At 39.1% G+C, this 15,804-nt stretch overlaps 1 protein-coding gene across 9 annotated transcripts in view; it reads right to left on the bottom strand.

Moving 5' to 3' along the window:
• MED12L (mediator complex subunit 12L) overlaps window positions 1-15,804 on the bottom strand; it is a 344,195-nt gene that overhangs the window by 238,583 nt on the left and 89,808 nt on the right. For all 9 annotated transcript variants that reach the window (XM_055250839.2, XM_063620247.1, XM_063620245.1 and 6 more), the window contains exons 12-14: window positions 5,691-5,822; window positions 2,784-2,910; window positions 324-538 (exon numbers count right to left, since the gene is read on the bottom strand). In XM_055250839.2, the coding sequence (XP_055106814.2) occupies window positions 324-538; window positions 2,784-2,910; window positions 5,691-5,822 (474 nt within the window). The remainder of the gene's footprint in view (window positions 1-323; window positions 539-2,783; window positions 2,911-5,690; window positions 5,823-15,804) is intronic.

Below are 15,804 nucleotides of genomic sequence, written 5' to 3'. Positions count from 1 at the left end.
GTTTTGAGATACAATGTTAAAGAAAAACAAGAGATTAGAAACATCTAGAACTGAAAGCATATAATTCCAACCCTATGAAAAATGTTACGGCCTGTCAGATTATTTTCATCCCAGTTTTATAGTATCCAAAGGGAAATTCTGGAAGACATAAGAAGCTACGGTGTAAATATCTTCCCCACTTGAGAAGTAGAGATAAATAACCACTGGGGCAAAAGAATACAACAAAAAGCCATCACTCTTCTACCACTACATGACCCATTTGAACATGTTTCCCAGTAGAGTTTAGTTTCTGCGGGAGTGGGGCATCATATCCAGGGCCATACCTCCATTTTCACATCATGGTCCTTTGAATAGTGTTCGTCTGCATTTTCCCCTACTGGTGACCGCGGCCGGGTTGAGGCAGTGACTGACAAATCTCCTCGAGATATGAGGGTACACATGTATGCGTCATGGGAGAAGACGTCATGGCGGATGAACTCGCAGAAGAGCAGCACCAGGTTCACAAATTCCACCTTTTCACATTCACTGTTTGGGTCCGCTATAGAGAAACAAATTCAATCAAGAATTCCTTGAGAAGATGGTAGAAAAAAACTAATTACTAAGGCTTAATATTTTCATTACTTTTCACAATCTTTTTTGGGGGAAAAAAAGATCTATTAGAAGATTTACTGAGGCACTAGCATTTTGGGCAGAACTGACAGGCAGGTTTTGATTGTCCCACCATAACTGAAAAATATCCAGTATGGTAAACATGATTACAAGTTTAAAGATAGTAGTCCTGGCTGGGCGCAGTGACTCACACTGTAATCCCAGCACTTTGGGAGGCTGAGGCGGACAGATCCCCTGAGGTCAGGAGTTCGAGACCAGCTTGGCCAATATGGTGAAACCTCGTCTCTACCAAAAATACAAAAATTAGCTGGGCATGGTGGCGGGTGCCTGCAAGCCCAGCTACTCGGGAGGCTGAGGCAGGAGAATCGCTTGAACCCAGGAGGCGGAGGTTGCAGTGAGCCAAGATCGCACCACTGTACTCCAGCCTAGGCGACAAGAGCGAAACTCCATCTCAAAAAAAAAAAAAAAGATAGTAGTCCTTAATAGCCATTCAAGTACTAATGCAAAAAAGCAAAATTTCAGGATCAGAAAAAAAGACAGCAGGACTAGACTGCTGTCCTCTGGTTTTACTAATAAAACAGTTCATGACTGCTTTTTCTAGCTTGAGTGTATCTGTGCAGTTGTGAGAATATGGGTGCACATTTTCAAAGGAGATTTTACAATTGAACCACAATTTAAATGGTGTTTGAAAAAAATGTAAGCAGGATCCACTGAAAAGAAAAAGGAACAACTGAATAAAAAGAACACAAACATGGAGCTCTGCAGATTATTTTTATTCATAACTAGCCTATTTAACTCACATTATGACTTTCAATATTGTCACTGCACTCTAAAGTTTTGTGACTACACCTTTAAAATAAGATTCAAAATTTGTAAGATGAACCTGCAAAGCTCAATCCTTGGTACCATCACATTCACAAACACCAATAGGAGACACATTTACCCAAGGAACATTAAGCTCATTTCCCTAAACCCTGAACCTAAATGTTTCCTCTTGCTCACTACCAAACTCAGTGATGAGCAGCCCCTCTCAGAGAACAGATCAGCTTTTTCTGACAGAGAGTAAATGAGACGAACTAGCAAAAACACAGGAGTAAGGAGTTTTTCCTAAAGAGAGAACAAGAATGGGGAAGAAACGAGGGAAGCAAAGGGCAAATGTCTGTCTCCCCCAGGGTACAAGGTAAGTTAGAACTGCTAACTTCATGCCTGACAATATATTTTCTGCTATCAGGGATCTCTTCCGTCCTTTCACTTTTCTGCTTCCTTTTCCATGAATTACTCCTCCCTATATTCCAACCACTAGATTAGCTCCAGCACTTGCTCTCCTTCTAGCCTAAAAGCCACCAAATAACTGAGAGAGCCCCTTGTCTCAAAGAACCTCACCTGCAGGTCTCACTCAAACCAAAATGAGGCCCCTCCTCAGAGGACTCAGAAAAGTACTGTTTGTTGTTACTTTACCTCTTTCTTCACAAGCATCTTCCACTTCCTCAACCTTTTTCTCCTCCTTTCTATTGCTTTTGACTTTTTGCCATTTTTCTGTTACCTTAAGATCCTCCCTGTTGCATTTTGTCATATGAAAATCTCAGAATAATTTCAAGCCTACATAGCTCACAAAATATTTCAAAAGCGTTCACCCACAGTCTGAACCCACTGGGTGACTATTTCAGAAACCCTCAACTCCTCACTATAAAGGCAAAAAAAAGGGCTTGAGATGACATAAACATCCCAGAGAGTATAGTGAAGCAGCCAGGCATTTATAAATTACTTCCTTGTACCATGTCTCTGGCTATAGAGTACCGTTGCTTGATTCCCCCCACCCCCATGTTTAAGAGCAGGAACTAGAAAATCAGAAATATAGAAAACTACTAAAAAAGAGAAAATTCCAAATCACAATCAATACACAGACAAATGTCACAAGACCTTACTTCCTTACATGAAGGAGTGAGGTGACTTTTAAAAATTATTTTAAAGTCTTTGAAGCTTGACTGATTTTAAAATTGCCTAAAAGTCTCCATTAAAAAACATGCCACAAAATTTTGCTCAGTAAAACATACATTATATTCAGTGCCAAGAATATTAAATAAGATCTAAATTTTTAAAAAAGGAATCAGAAAAAAAAAAAAAAGATCAATCCCTTATTTAAGATCTAGAGGCAAGGAGCTTTCTCTACTTACACAAAGAGGGGGCCTGTGTATCTAAAAACCTTAACAGCACATTCTGGAAAACAGGCAAACTGGATCCAGCAAGAGAGGATGAAGAAATAGACTCCTTCTCATCTAAGACTTCTGATTCACCACATCTCTACAGATTAAAAATAAATAACAAAGTTAATTACAGAAGTATAGTCATAACAGATCATGAATTTGTTAATTTTTTATTAGCATTTAAGTGCTCAGGTAAAACATGTAAAATTAATTGATATGTCTGTACTTATTTAAGGGACTATGCATCTTAGGTGAATATAATTTCTAAAAGTTGGAAAAAACTCCCCCAGAACAACTCAAAGGATTTCAAAAACACCCCTGAAAAACATTATTCATGTGAATTATAAACTGCACAGTATTAGATGAGTGCCCACTAAATATATTACGGTACAACAAACTATTCATTATCCCTATACAAAATTGCTAAAAATAATTTGAGGTTGTCTTCATTTTTAAATCGTTCATGTTTAACTATATTCTCCCTGGAAAATATTGGGGCATATATTATTGAATTGTTTTTGTCAGAAGGGTTTATTTATTAGTCTTTTTGGAGAAACATGGTGTCAAATAAGAATGCTAACATAATTCCCCTAACAATATTCTTTCACTTACTCATCACATTCCGCCAGTAAGATCTCTCAGAACCTCTGGGAATGTCCACAGTTCATGAAGTACCTCTAGGGAAGTTATTTAACTTCTATTTTCTTAAAGACATAATTTACACAAAACCAGAACCTTGTTTTCTATTCTTTGTTATATTCCTTTGATCATTCCCATTTTCATTACTCTTTAATATCAAGATATTAATTATGTTAAGAATATCATTATTTTTCCAATCTATTCTCTCTTTGTGAAGGTCAAATTTTAAAGACAGTGATGTTTAACAAAAAAATCAATTATTTTAAATATCTCTGAAAGAATACATTTTTAGATATGGATACATTTAGGCTATTAAAATTACAAGGTAATCTATATGTGAACCTCTTCTGAAAGTGAAATGTGTACGTTTGTATGTCTGGAATACAGGCAGGAGAAAAGCAGTGTAAAAAAACACATATGCAATAAAGAAGGAGCAATGAAATATTTGGGAAATTTCATTTTAGCTGCTGAAATTTATGGACTGCAATTCACCATAGAATAGTCCAACTATTCATAATATATGGAAGAAAAGCAATGAAAGCTTTTCCTAATTTGCACACTGTACAATGGGTCATTTAGCTTACACCTTAACATTAATATCTTCAAGCCCCAGTTTCAACAATATGATCTTTCATTTTTGGTGAATACAACTTTCCTAACAGGAAGAGAAAAATGTCTATAAAATGTTCTTCCTATTTCATTTTTACTAGCTTCACAAGAAGGAGGTGTATTATCAGCAACACAGAGAGCCAGCTAAGACTCATCCAGTCATGCAACAAACACCTTCTGAGCATCTACTATGCAATGAGCACTATTCTGTGCCAAGGATACAACACTGAACAAGATGAGTGAGCTTTCTGCTGTCCAGCTCACCTTCTAGAGGGGGAAGGTAGGTTAAATAATAAGCAGATTAACTAGATGAATGTGCACTGTAACAAAGTAAAAACAGTGACGTGAGAAAGAGTGCTTGAGGGGTAGAACACTGTTAACTTTGATCACGTGGTGATGGAAGACCTTCCCCAGGTGACACATGTTGAGCTAGGAATGCTGGAAAGGGAGGGACACTTCTTGAGATGGGAATGCCAGGAAGAGGCTGGCCATGCAAAGACTAGGGAACAGAGTCTGCCACCTAGAAGGAACAACAAGAGCAGAGGCCTCTAGGTGACAGTGTGTTTTGTGTATTGAAGGGGTAGAAGTACCAAGGTGAATGGAGCTGTGACCCTGGGGAGAAGGGCACAAGATGAGGTGGAAAAGGCAGGTGAGGTAGCTCAGGAGATGCTGCAAAGGCTACAGTCAGGAGCCACAGAGAGTATCAGTAAGGGGACAATGTGATCTATTGACATTTCGAAAAGATCGGCAGTTGCTGTGTAGAGGAAGCAGAGAGATGAGGTAAGATGCCTCAAAGTTGCCAGGTGAGAGATGACAAGCACCTGGTCAGATGATATACACACATTCCCCATAGCCATCCCTGCTAACAGTCACAGGCAGAAAAGAAGGCCTGCTTAAAAAATTTACCTCAACAAAAGCTAATGTTGACAAACTTAGTTTTGCTTTTTCCCTTATAATTTACTTCCAAGGCTTTAATTGCTCTCTCTGGGGCCAGAATATAATCTCAAAAGCAATACAAATCGGTATTTATAATATTATAATCATAACTGCCTCAAGAAAGTATATCCAAATCCACTAAAATATGTAGTTGTAAATTTCATAAAAGTTGGTATATCTTATACACATTTGCACATGTATACTGCACGTGTGTGTATGTTGTGTGTATGCACATTTCAATATAGCAAAGAAATTTCCTTTTTCTAAATCAGATGCTAAAATTGTATTATTTTATCTTTTATTTATTTACTTTTTTAGAGACAGAGTCTCACTCTATCAACCAGGCTAGAGTACAGTGGCATCATCATAGCTCACTCCAGCCTCAAACTCCTGGGCTCAAGAGATTTTCCTGCCTTCTCCTCCCAAAGCACTGGGATTATAACAGGTGTGAGCCATTGTGCCCAGCCTAAAGTTTTATTTTAAAAGATACCATTTTTAAATTAGTTCAGAATATAAACGGCTGCATCAATTTAGAGAGATTCTAATACGAGAATCTTATGTGAATTTTTTACATCCTCCCTTTTTTCCTCAAGAGCGAAAGAATAACATAATGAGGGTAAGAGAAAATGATCTTCCCCAAAACAGTAGTTTTACATTAGGGCATTCAACAAGCAGAAAGAAAATGGAACCTACCTCTGCCTCAATTTCTGCTTGCCTCTTCTCCAGGAGTTTTGCCACAGCCATGGCCCTGTGCTTGCCAGACCGTTTGCAGCTCACAGCCCATTCACATAACAGCGTCACCACAGCTTCATCGTTGGGCGCAACCTAGTGACCAACAGAGAGGGGTACCAGCCACATCAAATGAAACATTCACCCAGCAAGAGGCAGGAAGCAAGCAAGGGAATATCTAACACTTTAAAGCTTTTTTCCGTGTTTTATTATAGTAGCTTTAGAAAGCGCTTCCAAATCATTTTTAATTGAAATACAAAGACTAAACCTATACAAGGAAAGAAATCACTTACGCTGAATCTGTGACAATTCCAAAAGAATTAGAGCTTCCCTGTGGATACCTTCACTCACACAGGGACACAACCTAGCCCCAATTACTCTCTAGAACTCAAATTTCAAAACCAAACAGTAAGGGAAAAAACAACCACTGACTGCCAAGAACAGCTGTCACAAAGTCAAAGTACATCACTCTACTGTTGGCACCCTCAGGCCCCCCACTCATTCAATGCCTCATTCAGTAAATAATTCTAACAAGCCAGCTTATCCAGTGACCCACTCCAATAAAAAATTAGAAGGAACAAACCAGAGGGGAGGCTGGAACGCTGGTAAAACACCCGTCCCAATGGAAATAACAAACATGAAAAATGACAGCCTAGCACCAAAAAGAACCAACAATGAAGGGCAGACACAGTCAACCAAGGACAGCAGTCAGGTCTAAGTAGGGCTCAGCATGGTGACCAGAACTGTCAGCCACAGTTGCCATGGCCTAGAAATAGGCACCAGCGACTGAGGATGAGAGGATGTTGGGGACCCAAATGACATGAGTCACGGATGGGGGTGCAGGGAGTGGTGAGCAAGGAAGATGGTACTTCTGTGCGATCTGTCCTTTCCTTTTAGAGGATCCACGCCGACCAACAGGACATCAACTACAAGCTTTTACTATGTCCCCGTGGGTATAAACATTATGCCAGAAAAACTAGATAATCGCAGCATTAGCACTACAGGCTATGTGGGAAGTTAATACTTTAGAATCCGTAAACTCAATTAAGATTACAATATGGCTATGAGCACACTCCACGGAAGAACATACATACATACACGCATGAACTCAGCACATTTTGGAATGTCTGTGCAGTCTGAAAAGCCATCTAAGAATCCCAGAACAAGTATCCCTGATCAGCTGTAGATGCTAGCAAACAATTCAGATCATGAAAATCAGTTTATTCCAAGATTTTTATTCATCGTATCCTAAATTTTGTCATTTAAACACATGTTTACTCAAACCAAAGAAATGAGTTACCTGAGGTAGATACCTCAAAGGGAGCTCTGTTTTCCTAATTTAAAACAAGAGAAGTAACTCAATTGAAAGAAATGTTTGAACGTAACATTTAAAACAGAAAGTAAACTGGGAGGATTTTCTGCCCAGATTCACTCTAACCTATATAAACATAAAAATATAAAAGTTAATCCAGTGAAGGACCACATGCTTATAGGTTTAGAACATTAAAGATAACAAAAAGAGTTACCCTAAAAATACTGCTTTCAGTTTTTATTAATCTAAGCAGTAATATGCATCATATCGACATTTACACTGATTTTTTTCTCCTGCATCTTCAAGATTACACTAAAATGTGCTACAAGAAAAGAAACAGGTGATTTTAAAATTTAAAAACTTCTTGTCCCACTAAAGATTTTATGTGAGATTTAATATCTATGTGAAATTAGTGAGACATATAGAGGAACTGTATGTGATCAGTAATGTCTCAACAACTATGTGGGAGAACAGATTTCTTCAGATCTACTGAATGAACTACAACAAAAGAGAAGTCAAAACAAATCACATTACCACATCCCTTTCCAAAACAACAGCTAGTGTGCCCACATCATCTCTGTGAAAACAAACACAAACTCATCACACACGACACTCTGAAGATCAATAAACCAAGCACAGCGTACACACAGCATACACGATTCTGAAAAGGCAGGAGAAAGACAAATCTGATCTGGCCACTCATAATGTGCATGAGTGTTCGGTACTGTCAGGGATAGGAAGGCACATTTTCTTGCTCAAGAAGCTTACACTCAAGAGATAAGAACCAAACAGCAAACACAGAGCAGAATAAGAGGCTCTATACGCTGCACATCAACAGGGACAATCCAGGGAAGGTTTTACGAGAGGCATGGTCTTGAACCTTCACATAGTCACACTGTTAACTAGGGTTTTATCCAGAGAGAAGACTACAGGAGGTTCTTATTTTCTGCTTTTATCATGCAAAAGAAAAACACTGTTTCTGTTTGGGGGAAAAAAAAAATGTAAATGGGCGTTGGAGGAAAAATATCAGATTTTTGATAAATAGAAAACAAAATGTAAAGGACAGAAAAGACCTATCTAAACATAGTGGAAATCATATGCTTTCCTGCAGCCTTGGGGTATAACATCCACTTACACAACTATGTGCGAGGCACTGTGTTCTGCCCTATTTATATATATGATCTCATTTTACCCTTACAGAAACCTGGAAGTAGTTATCCCAACTGTGACGAGAGGCAAGCTAAACCCATGCCTCCAGCCCCAAACTCACCCCTAAGCTACTAAAACCCATCTGCTTCCTGGGCACCTCCACCTGCTGACCACAATCCCCTGATCCCAAACTAATCTCATCCTACCCCTCAAATACATTTCTTGTCCTGTATACTTTCTCTTAGAAAACGGCATCACCATTCAGGCCAGAAAGCTGAGAGTCCTTCTCTCTCCCCAGCCACATTCTACCTACACTCCAGTTTGAGCCCCTCAGACATGCTAAGCCCACCTCCACCTTGGGCCTCAGTGTTGGCAGCCCCTGCCCTCCAGTGCGTTCCTTACCCCCCGAGTTTCACAGAACAGCCCCTTCTCTGCCCTAAAATCTGGAGGATTCAGGCTGACCAGAGGCTCCCTGGCCGCCCTTGCAAACGTCATGCTATTTCATTTGCTTAGCAGTGAATGCTGATATCTGAAAATGTTTTCTTCACTTATTTATAATCTTACTGTCTGCATTCTCTGACTAGTAAACAAGGATTTTAGGTGGGAACATCATGAATAAAGCCATTCAGCAGGCCTACTTACAGAAATCTTATGAATGACAAAAAAGAAACTCATTCTAATTTAGGGCAAATATTGGGTTTATCTTATGGCATACATCCAACAGCAGTCTGAACGAATTTTAAAAAGTAAAATACGGAAGCACTGTTATAGTCTCTAGAGCATTCATAATCATTTTCAATCAGCTTGCTCTAATCTCTAAATTATGCTCCTGGAGATGCAAAGAAAATAAGCAGAGACATTTTCTCTCTCCTAATTCATATAATCTTCACTCCTTTAGGTGTCTTGTCATCTCAAGCAGCTTTAACTTACCTCATTAAAAAAAATAATAATTTAGATAAATTAAAATGTTCTTTTTACATTTCCTTGTCTTTATTCCACTGAGTTATTATTGCAAGGTCACAATGCTACATAAAATAAGCAAAATTATTCCTTTAAGACTGCCAGAAATGGTTATTACAAATGACAGGCTGGGCACGGTGGTTCACGCCTATAATCCCACACTTCGGGAGGCAGAGGAGGCAGATCACCTGAGGTTAGGAGTTCAAGACCAGCCTGACCAACATGGTGAAACCCCATCTCTACTAAAAATACAAAAATTAGCCAGGTATGGTGGTGCATGCCTGTAGTCCCAGCTACTCAGGAATCTGAGGCAAGAGAATCACTTGAACCCAGGAAGCGGAGGCTGCAGTGAGCCAAGATGATGCCTCTGCACTCCAGCCTGGGCAGCAGAGTGAGACTCCAGCTTAAAAAAAAAAAAAAAAAAAAAAGACAATGAGCTGAGTACAGTGGCATGCACCTGTAGTCCCAGCTACTGGGGAAGCTAAGGCAGGAGGATTACTTGAGCTCAGGAGTTCGAGGCTAGCCTGGGCAACATAGCCAGACCCTGTGTCTTAAAAAAAAAAAAAAAAAAAAAGGAAGGAAAGACATGGCAATGATTTCTACATTTATATAAAAGCACTAATGATGAGCTGAAATTACAACTACCAATTTTTATTTTTTAAAGAATAGATTTCACTTTTACATTTCTAAGCATGCTTGAGATAAAATACCCACCAATGTGACTTTCATTTTACTTACACTTTTGCATATATTCCAAATTTTAAGCGAACATATATTATTTTTAATACCAAAGAGATAAAATACATATTTTAAAAATATCTATAACATAATATCCTTAGATGCTGATTCCAAATACGAAATAAGCCTAGGATTTTGACAATCTCCAAATGGCTTTAAAAAAAGATTGCCAGCAAACTTAACCACCAAGAAAATAGAAGTGTCTTTTTTTTTAATCTGTTAAAAGTAAAATCACTTAAGAATTTAAAATCATTTAGGAAAGAATTTTTTTACTAATCATAAAAAATGACTTGCAAAGAAAACAATTTACTAGAGAAACTGGTCGATTCTTTGGAAGAATAGGGTAGTTGCTTACATGTTAAACAATGTAGTGAAATAAAGCAAACATTGCCTGTATCTATGTGTATACTGTGCACTGAAGAAAATTAAATTTACAAAATGTCCACTGGAATTCCAAGTCTGTGCAGAAGAGTTGGGTCCTTGATAATTTCCTAAAATAGATTCATAAAAATCCAATGAATATGGAAAGGTACACTTGTCTCTCAATGATATGACTCACCCAATTTAAGTAACTGACACATCTTCACCTAGAGATGCATAGAAAAGAACATATAAAGAAAAGAGTTCTTTTGAACACATCCAGATGTCACCACCGGGGTTTGGGAGGCAGAATGTGCTAGAAATAGAAAACAAGTTCCAAGAGGGAGTCAATTCACTTCCAAAGGTACCCATTAACGTGCTTACTTTTTAAGTGTCCATAATATGGTAGGCACGGGGAAACAAAAATTTTAAAGATCTTGTCCCTATCCTCAAAATGCTCACCTTCTAGAGAAAAATGTCTAAAAGACAAGTAATCATAAAGTAACAAGACATTTCTAGAGTGGAGGAATAAGTAAGTCTAGGCTTCCACCCCTTAGGTATCTCCTGGGAGGGGAGCATACATCCGTCCCAACTTACTGACATCTGAGATCTCAACCTGAAGAAATTCTTGTGGACTACCTGCTGCAGTTGTAGTCCCAATTTCTGATTTTTAGAAATTAAGTGAGTTGGCCAGGCGCGGTGGCTCACGCCTGTAATCCCAGCACTTTGGGAGGCCGAGGCGGGCGGATCACGAGGTCAGGAGATCGAGACCATCTTGGCTAACATGGTGAAACCCCGTTTCTACTAAAAATACAAAAAATTAGCCAGGCGCGGAGGTGGGCGCCTGTAGTCCCAGCTACTCGGGAGGCTGAGGCAGGAGAACAGCATGAACCCGGGAGGCGGAGGTTGTGGTGAGCCGAGATTGCGCCACTGCACTCCAGCCTGGGCAACAGAGCGAGACTCCGTCTCAAAAATAAAAAAAAAAAAAGAAATTAAGTGAATTAAGAAACCCAGAAATTAAAACCTTGAGGAAAATGCTGCTGAAAAGACTGAGCTTTTAAAAAATATAAAATTTCAGCACAAAAATTTTCTTGTCCTTTTATCAATTATGCCTATAAAAAGTTATGCATTTCAAAATCTTATATTTAACCAATAAATATTTTCCAATACTAGCTAGATACCAAGAATGCAATGCCCACTATTTCTTAAATATCATAAAACCTGCCAAGGGATGCCATCCTTTCCTTAGGATATTTAGAGTGGTGGGAATAAAGGAATAGACAGGTTCTGTGCCTACTTTAAAAGAAATGGTATTATCCAAGAAGTTTTACAATGACTTATACTAACTTCTCAGGATGTCTTCAGCAATGGAACTATGAAAATTTCTGGTTTGTTTTTATTTCCATTTTTTCTGCAGGCAAATGGGCCAGATTTCAATGTCTAATTAAAGACATACAAATAAGGGCAGATGGGAGAGGCTTCCAATGGAACACAGGAAAAGGAAGGTCAATGGTGCATGACCAGCAGTAAATCCCAAGTCCTATCCAAGAGGGGTCGTTCTCAGCCCTCAGACAGTGTCTCCCACCATGCTTTCCTTCTTCCAGGAGCAGCACCCCTACTGCTCCTTCCCCTTCAAGGGGTAATTACAGTACCCCAACCTCTGAGCTTTAGTTATAGTCTGCATTTGGAGCTGTGAGAGGCAGTGAAAATTTCAGGCAATTCTTTGGACATAAGAAAAACAAAATTCACTGCATCAGGTACTCATTAGGTGCAACGTCCTGTAAAACATTTCAGATGCCAAAGGTCTAGACCAGCCCTGACCAAATAAAGTGTATGTTTCTCTTATGATTAACCCCCCGCCCTTTGTTTTCGGTCTCGCTCTGCCACCCAGGCTGCAGTACAGTGGTGCAATCTCGGCTCACTGCAACCTCTGCCTCTTGGGTTCAAGCGATTCTCCTGCCTCAGCCTCCAGAGTAGCTGGGGTTACAGGTGGGTGCCACCTCACCTGGCTAATTTTTGTACTTTTAGTAGAGATGGGGTTTCACCACGTTGGCCAGACTGGTCTAGATCTCCTGACCTCAGGTGGTCCGCTCGCCTCAGCCTCCCAAAGTGCTGGGATTACAAGCATGAGCCACCACGCCCAGCCAAAAATTCATTTTTAGAATAGGTTTTCTACAGTATTATTGCTTATTCTAGTCATGGACTAACGTCATAGGATTGATAGCAGACCATAGCAGACACAATAAAAATAAAAAATTGAAAGTCTTAATGTTACATGTAAATCTTTTCAGTTGCTTCTAATGAAAATTTAATATAAAATAACTTGTGGATTAAGTTATGGGTTTAATCACGCTGAAAATCAATAATGATGACAGATTACCAAATTTACAGGTAGGAGTAATAAAGATAATTAACATGTACTGAGTGCCTACCCAATTTACAGTCAGACATTGCAATAAATGTGTTTCAGGAATTCTTTCTTTCAAGCTTTACAACCTATAAGCTGGTTATATTATCCCCAGTTTACAAATAAGGAAACTCCAAGGCACAGAGATGGCAAATAACTTGTCCAAGGTCACTCAGCTAAGTAATGGAGCTCTTCCCACAACATAACTCTTGGAAATGAACCAAACAGGTAAAGCAAAACCTGTGTGTCAAAAGAACCTGCGTAGGTAACTCTGTCCTTCCCTCCAGGGTACACAATACACAATGGCCTTTTGTGTGAGCTCCCAGCGCCTCTGGCTTCTCCTGACTCCACCCTCCTCAATGCTGACAGCCTCAGAGTATTCTGCTCCCTTGTGCTGGAATATTTACTCCTATGTAACATGCACATTTCACAACACAGCTTTGTGGCTATTAGATCTCCAGCTATTGGCTTTAAATATACATTAGGAGGGCTCAGGTACCACCCTGGAGACACACCACTGAGAATAACCAAAAGGAAGTACTTCATTCCAAACACTACACAGGAGGGTTCAGGTCTTCACCGGGCAGAAACAGGCAGCTTTTCATATTGGCACTTTCTTTTTTTTTTTTTGAGACAAAGTCTCATTCTATCGCCCAGGCTGGAGTGTAGTGGCACAATCTCAGCTCACTGCAACCTCCACCTCCCAGGTTCAAGCTATTCTAGTGGCACTTTCTAATGAATAGTAAGAAGTTGAACAATGTAAGCATGCCTCCCTAGCTTTAAATGAGATACAGGTGAATGAGATAGATGAGAACAAAAGGTAGGCTTGAGGGGAGGGAATAATTGAGCCCTGGCATATAAAGTTAAGGTCAAAGAAAAAACAACAAACTATAGGCCCAGCCCTGGCATAAATCAAAACACGTAATCATGGCAATAATAATATTAACAGTTTTAAATTTCCAACTACAGGTAGTAGCAGTAATTAAAAAATACGTATTGGCCAGGTGCAGTGGCTCATGCCTGTAATCTCAACACTTTGGGAAGCCAAGCAGGAACAATGCCTTGAGGCCAGGAATTCAGGATCAGCCTGGGCAATGTAGTGACACCCCATTTAAAATAAATTAAAAAAAAAAAAAAAAAAAAGCCAGGTATGGTAGTGTACACCTGTAGTCCCAGCTACTCAGGAGGCTGAGATGGGAGGAGAGCTTGAGCCTAGAAGTTCAAGTCTACAGTGAGATATGACTGTAGGCGACAGCGAGACCCTGTCTCAAAAACAAAAATTATTGAGCAAGTACTGGAAATTTTACACACATCATCTCTAATCTTGATAAACTTGAAAGCAGGTATTGCTATTTCCATTTCAAAGATAAGAAAACCGAGGTTCAAAGAAGTTAAGATGGTCATGGGCACTGAACTAGAAAACGGCACTAGGCTGTCCTAATTCCAAAGCCCCCATACATTCTGCTACACCATGCTGCTGCTCACATCACGGGTAAATCAAGATTACTTACAAAAGGAAGATCACCATTACATGTAAGTCTCCTGAGTGGCTCACAAGGCCCAGGATCCCTGCTGCCCAGCACCACTCCGGCTAGCCACTGCCACCCTCTGTTCCAGCCCTGACTTCCGCCTCTCTAGGGACAAGCTAGACTTCTAATGTAATTGATACACAGAAAATAAAACCACAGGAGTGAATTACCAAAGATTTTATTCTGCCTCCAGATGCTCATATAATATTATCTAGAGCACAATTCCATTTATTCTGCCTCTAACACATGCTAGACTTACTGTCATTTTCACAGTTTTATTTTCGGCACCTTCCGCAGTGCCTGGTGCAGAGTAGGTTCAACTGTTTTTAAATCAAAGAGTAAAAGCAATACACTGTGTTACATTAAACCAAAGGAATAAACAAGGTAGATGGGGAGAAAGTTTAGAGATGCACTTAATTAATATGATAAGTAACTGAGACTGAATTCCGCAGTTGACTAAGTGTGACATACTAGAAGCATTCCCACTCCTCATTTAATGAGTCCAGGCTGCTGGCCTCAACACTATCACTTAGCATCATTTTGAAAGCATTAACCAATGAGAAGAGACAGGGATAAATACCTGAAAGGATATGGCAATGTGTCACTACAGTCTGCATAAAAGGATTATGCCCCACCCCCACCCCCCACCAACCCAGAAAATTAACTGGAAAACTTTATTAGAAGTAATAAAAGAGTTGAGCACCATGACCAGAATAAAATAAACAAGGAAAAAATGATGAACAATATTAAGCAGTAGAAGAAAAAAGATCCTGTAGAATATTATGCATAGAGCAATTTCATTTATGTCCTCCAACCTTTATAGTTAAGTGTTCATATATGTATATGAAAGTTTCCATATTTATATTTCCAAAAGATATTTTTTCCCTAGGCAAGTAATGGACCTCTTGCCACAACATAACTCTTGAAAGTGAACCAAATATGGACCAAAATTAACAGTGGTTACTGCTGGTATATATGTTTGTTATACAGTAGGCCCTGTTCTAATGTTTTAATGACAATCCTATCATTTTACAGTTGAGCAAACTAAAGTCTAAAGGTTAAATAACTGTCAAATGTCTCAAAGCTACTAGGTCAAATCTGAGTCCAACTCAAGCTATCAGCCTCCACAGAGAGGGCTCTTATGCCAAAATACCTCCTGTCTGGGCAGGAGAGTGCGACAGGGGTCCACATTGTGGGCTGAATGGAACTTAATATCAAGAATGTATTCCTGTATTATATATATATATATATAACGATTACAAAAAGAAACTTCTACAATGATAACAAACAAGAGAAAATGAATGGACATAAAATTCAAAAATCAATAAGGTCCTTCAAATAACAGCGTTGTTTATCTGGTCTCATGAATTTGGGGCATATCTACAGTGGCTACATAGTAAAAGTATTAATTCTGTAGCAAATAATCATAATTAATGATGTTATCTTCATCTATAATAAAGCTATATCAAATGTGAAGAAAGGTTTTCAACATCAGGGGATTTGCCACATTCTTCTTTCCCAGGGAAGAGCAGGCACAAATCTGATAGATTAGGCCTAATTCCGTAATTCAGTAATTCAATGTATTTGGTAATTCAATAACCTAATAGTTGCAGAAGCTAACCA

This window comes from Symphalangus syndactylus, chromosome 17 (assembly GCF_028878055.3).
Source record: "Symphalangus syndactylus isolate Jambi chromosome 17, NHGRI_mSymSyn1-v2.1_pri, whole genome shotgun sequence".
Classification (NCBI taxonomy): domain Eukaryota; kingdom Metazoa; phylum Chordata; class Mammalia; order Primates; family Hylobatidae; genus Symphalangus; species Symphalangus syndactylus.
The sequence above is the reverse complement of the archived record's forward strand: the minus strand, read 5'-3'. Positions and strand labels throughout refer to the sequence as shown.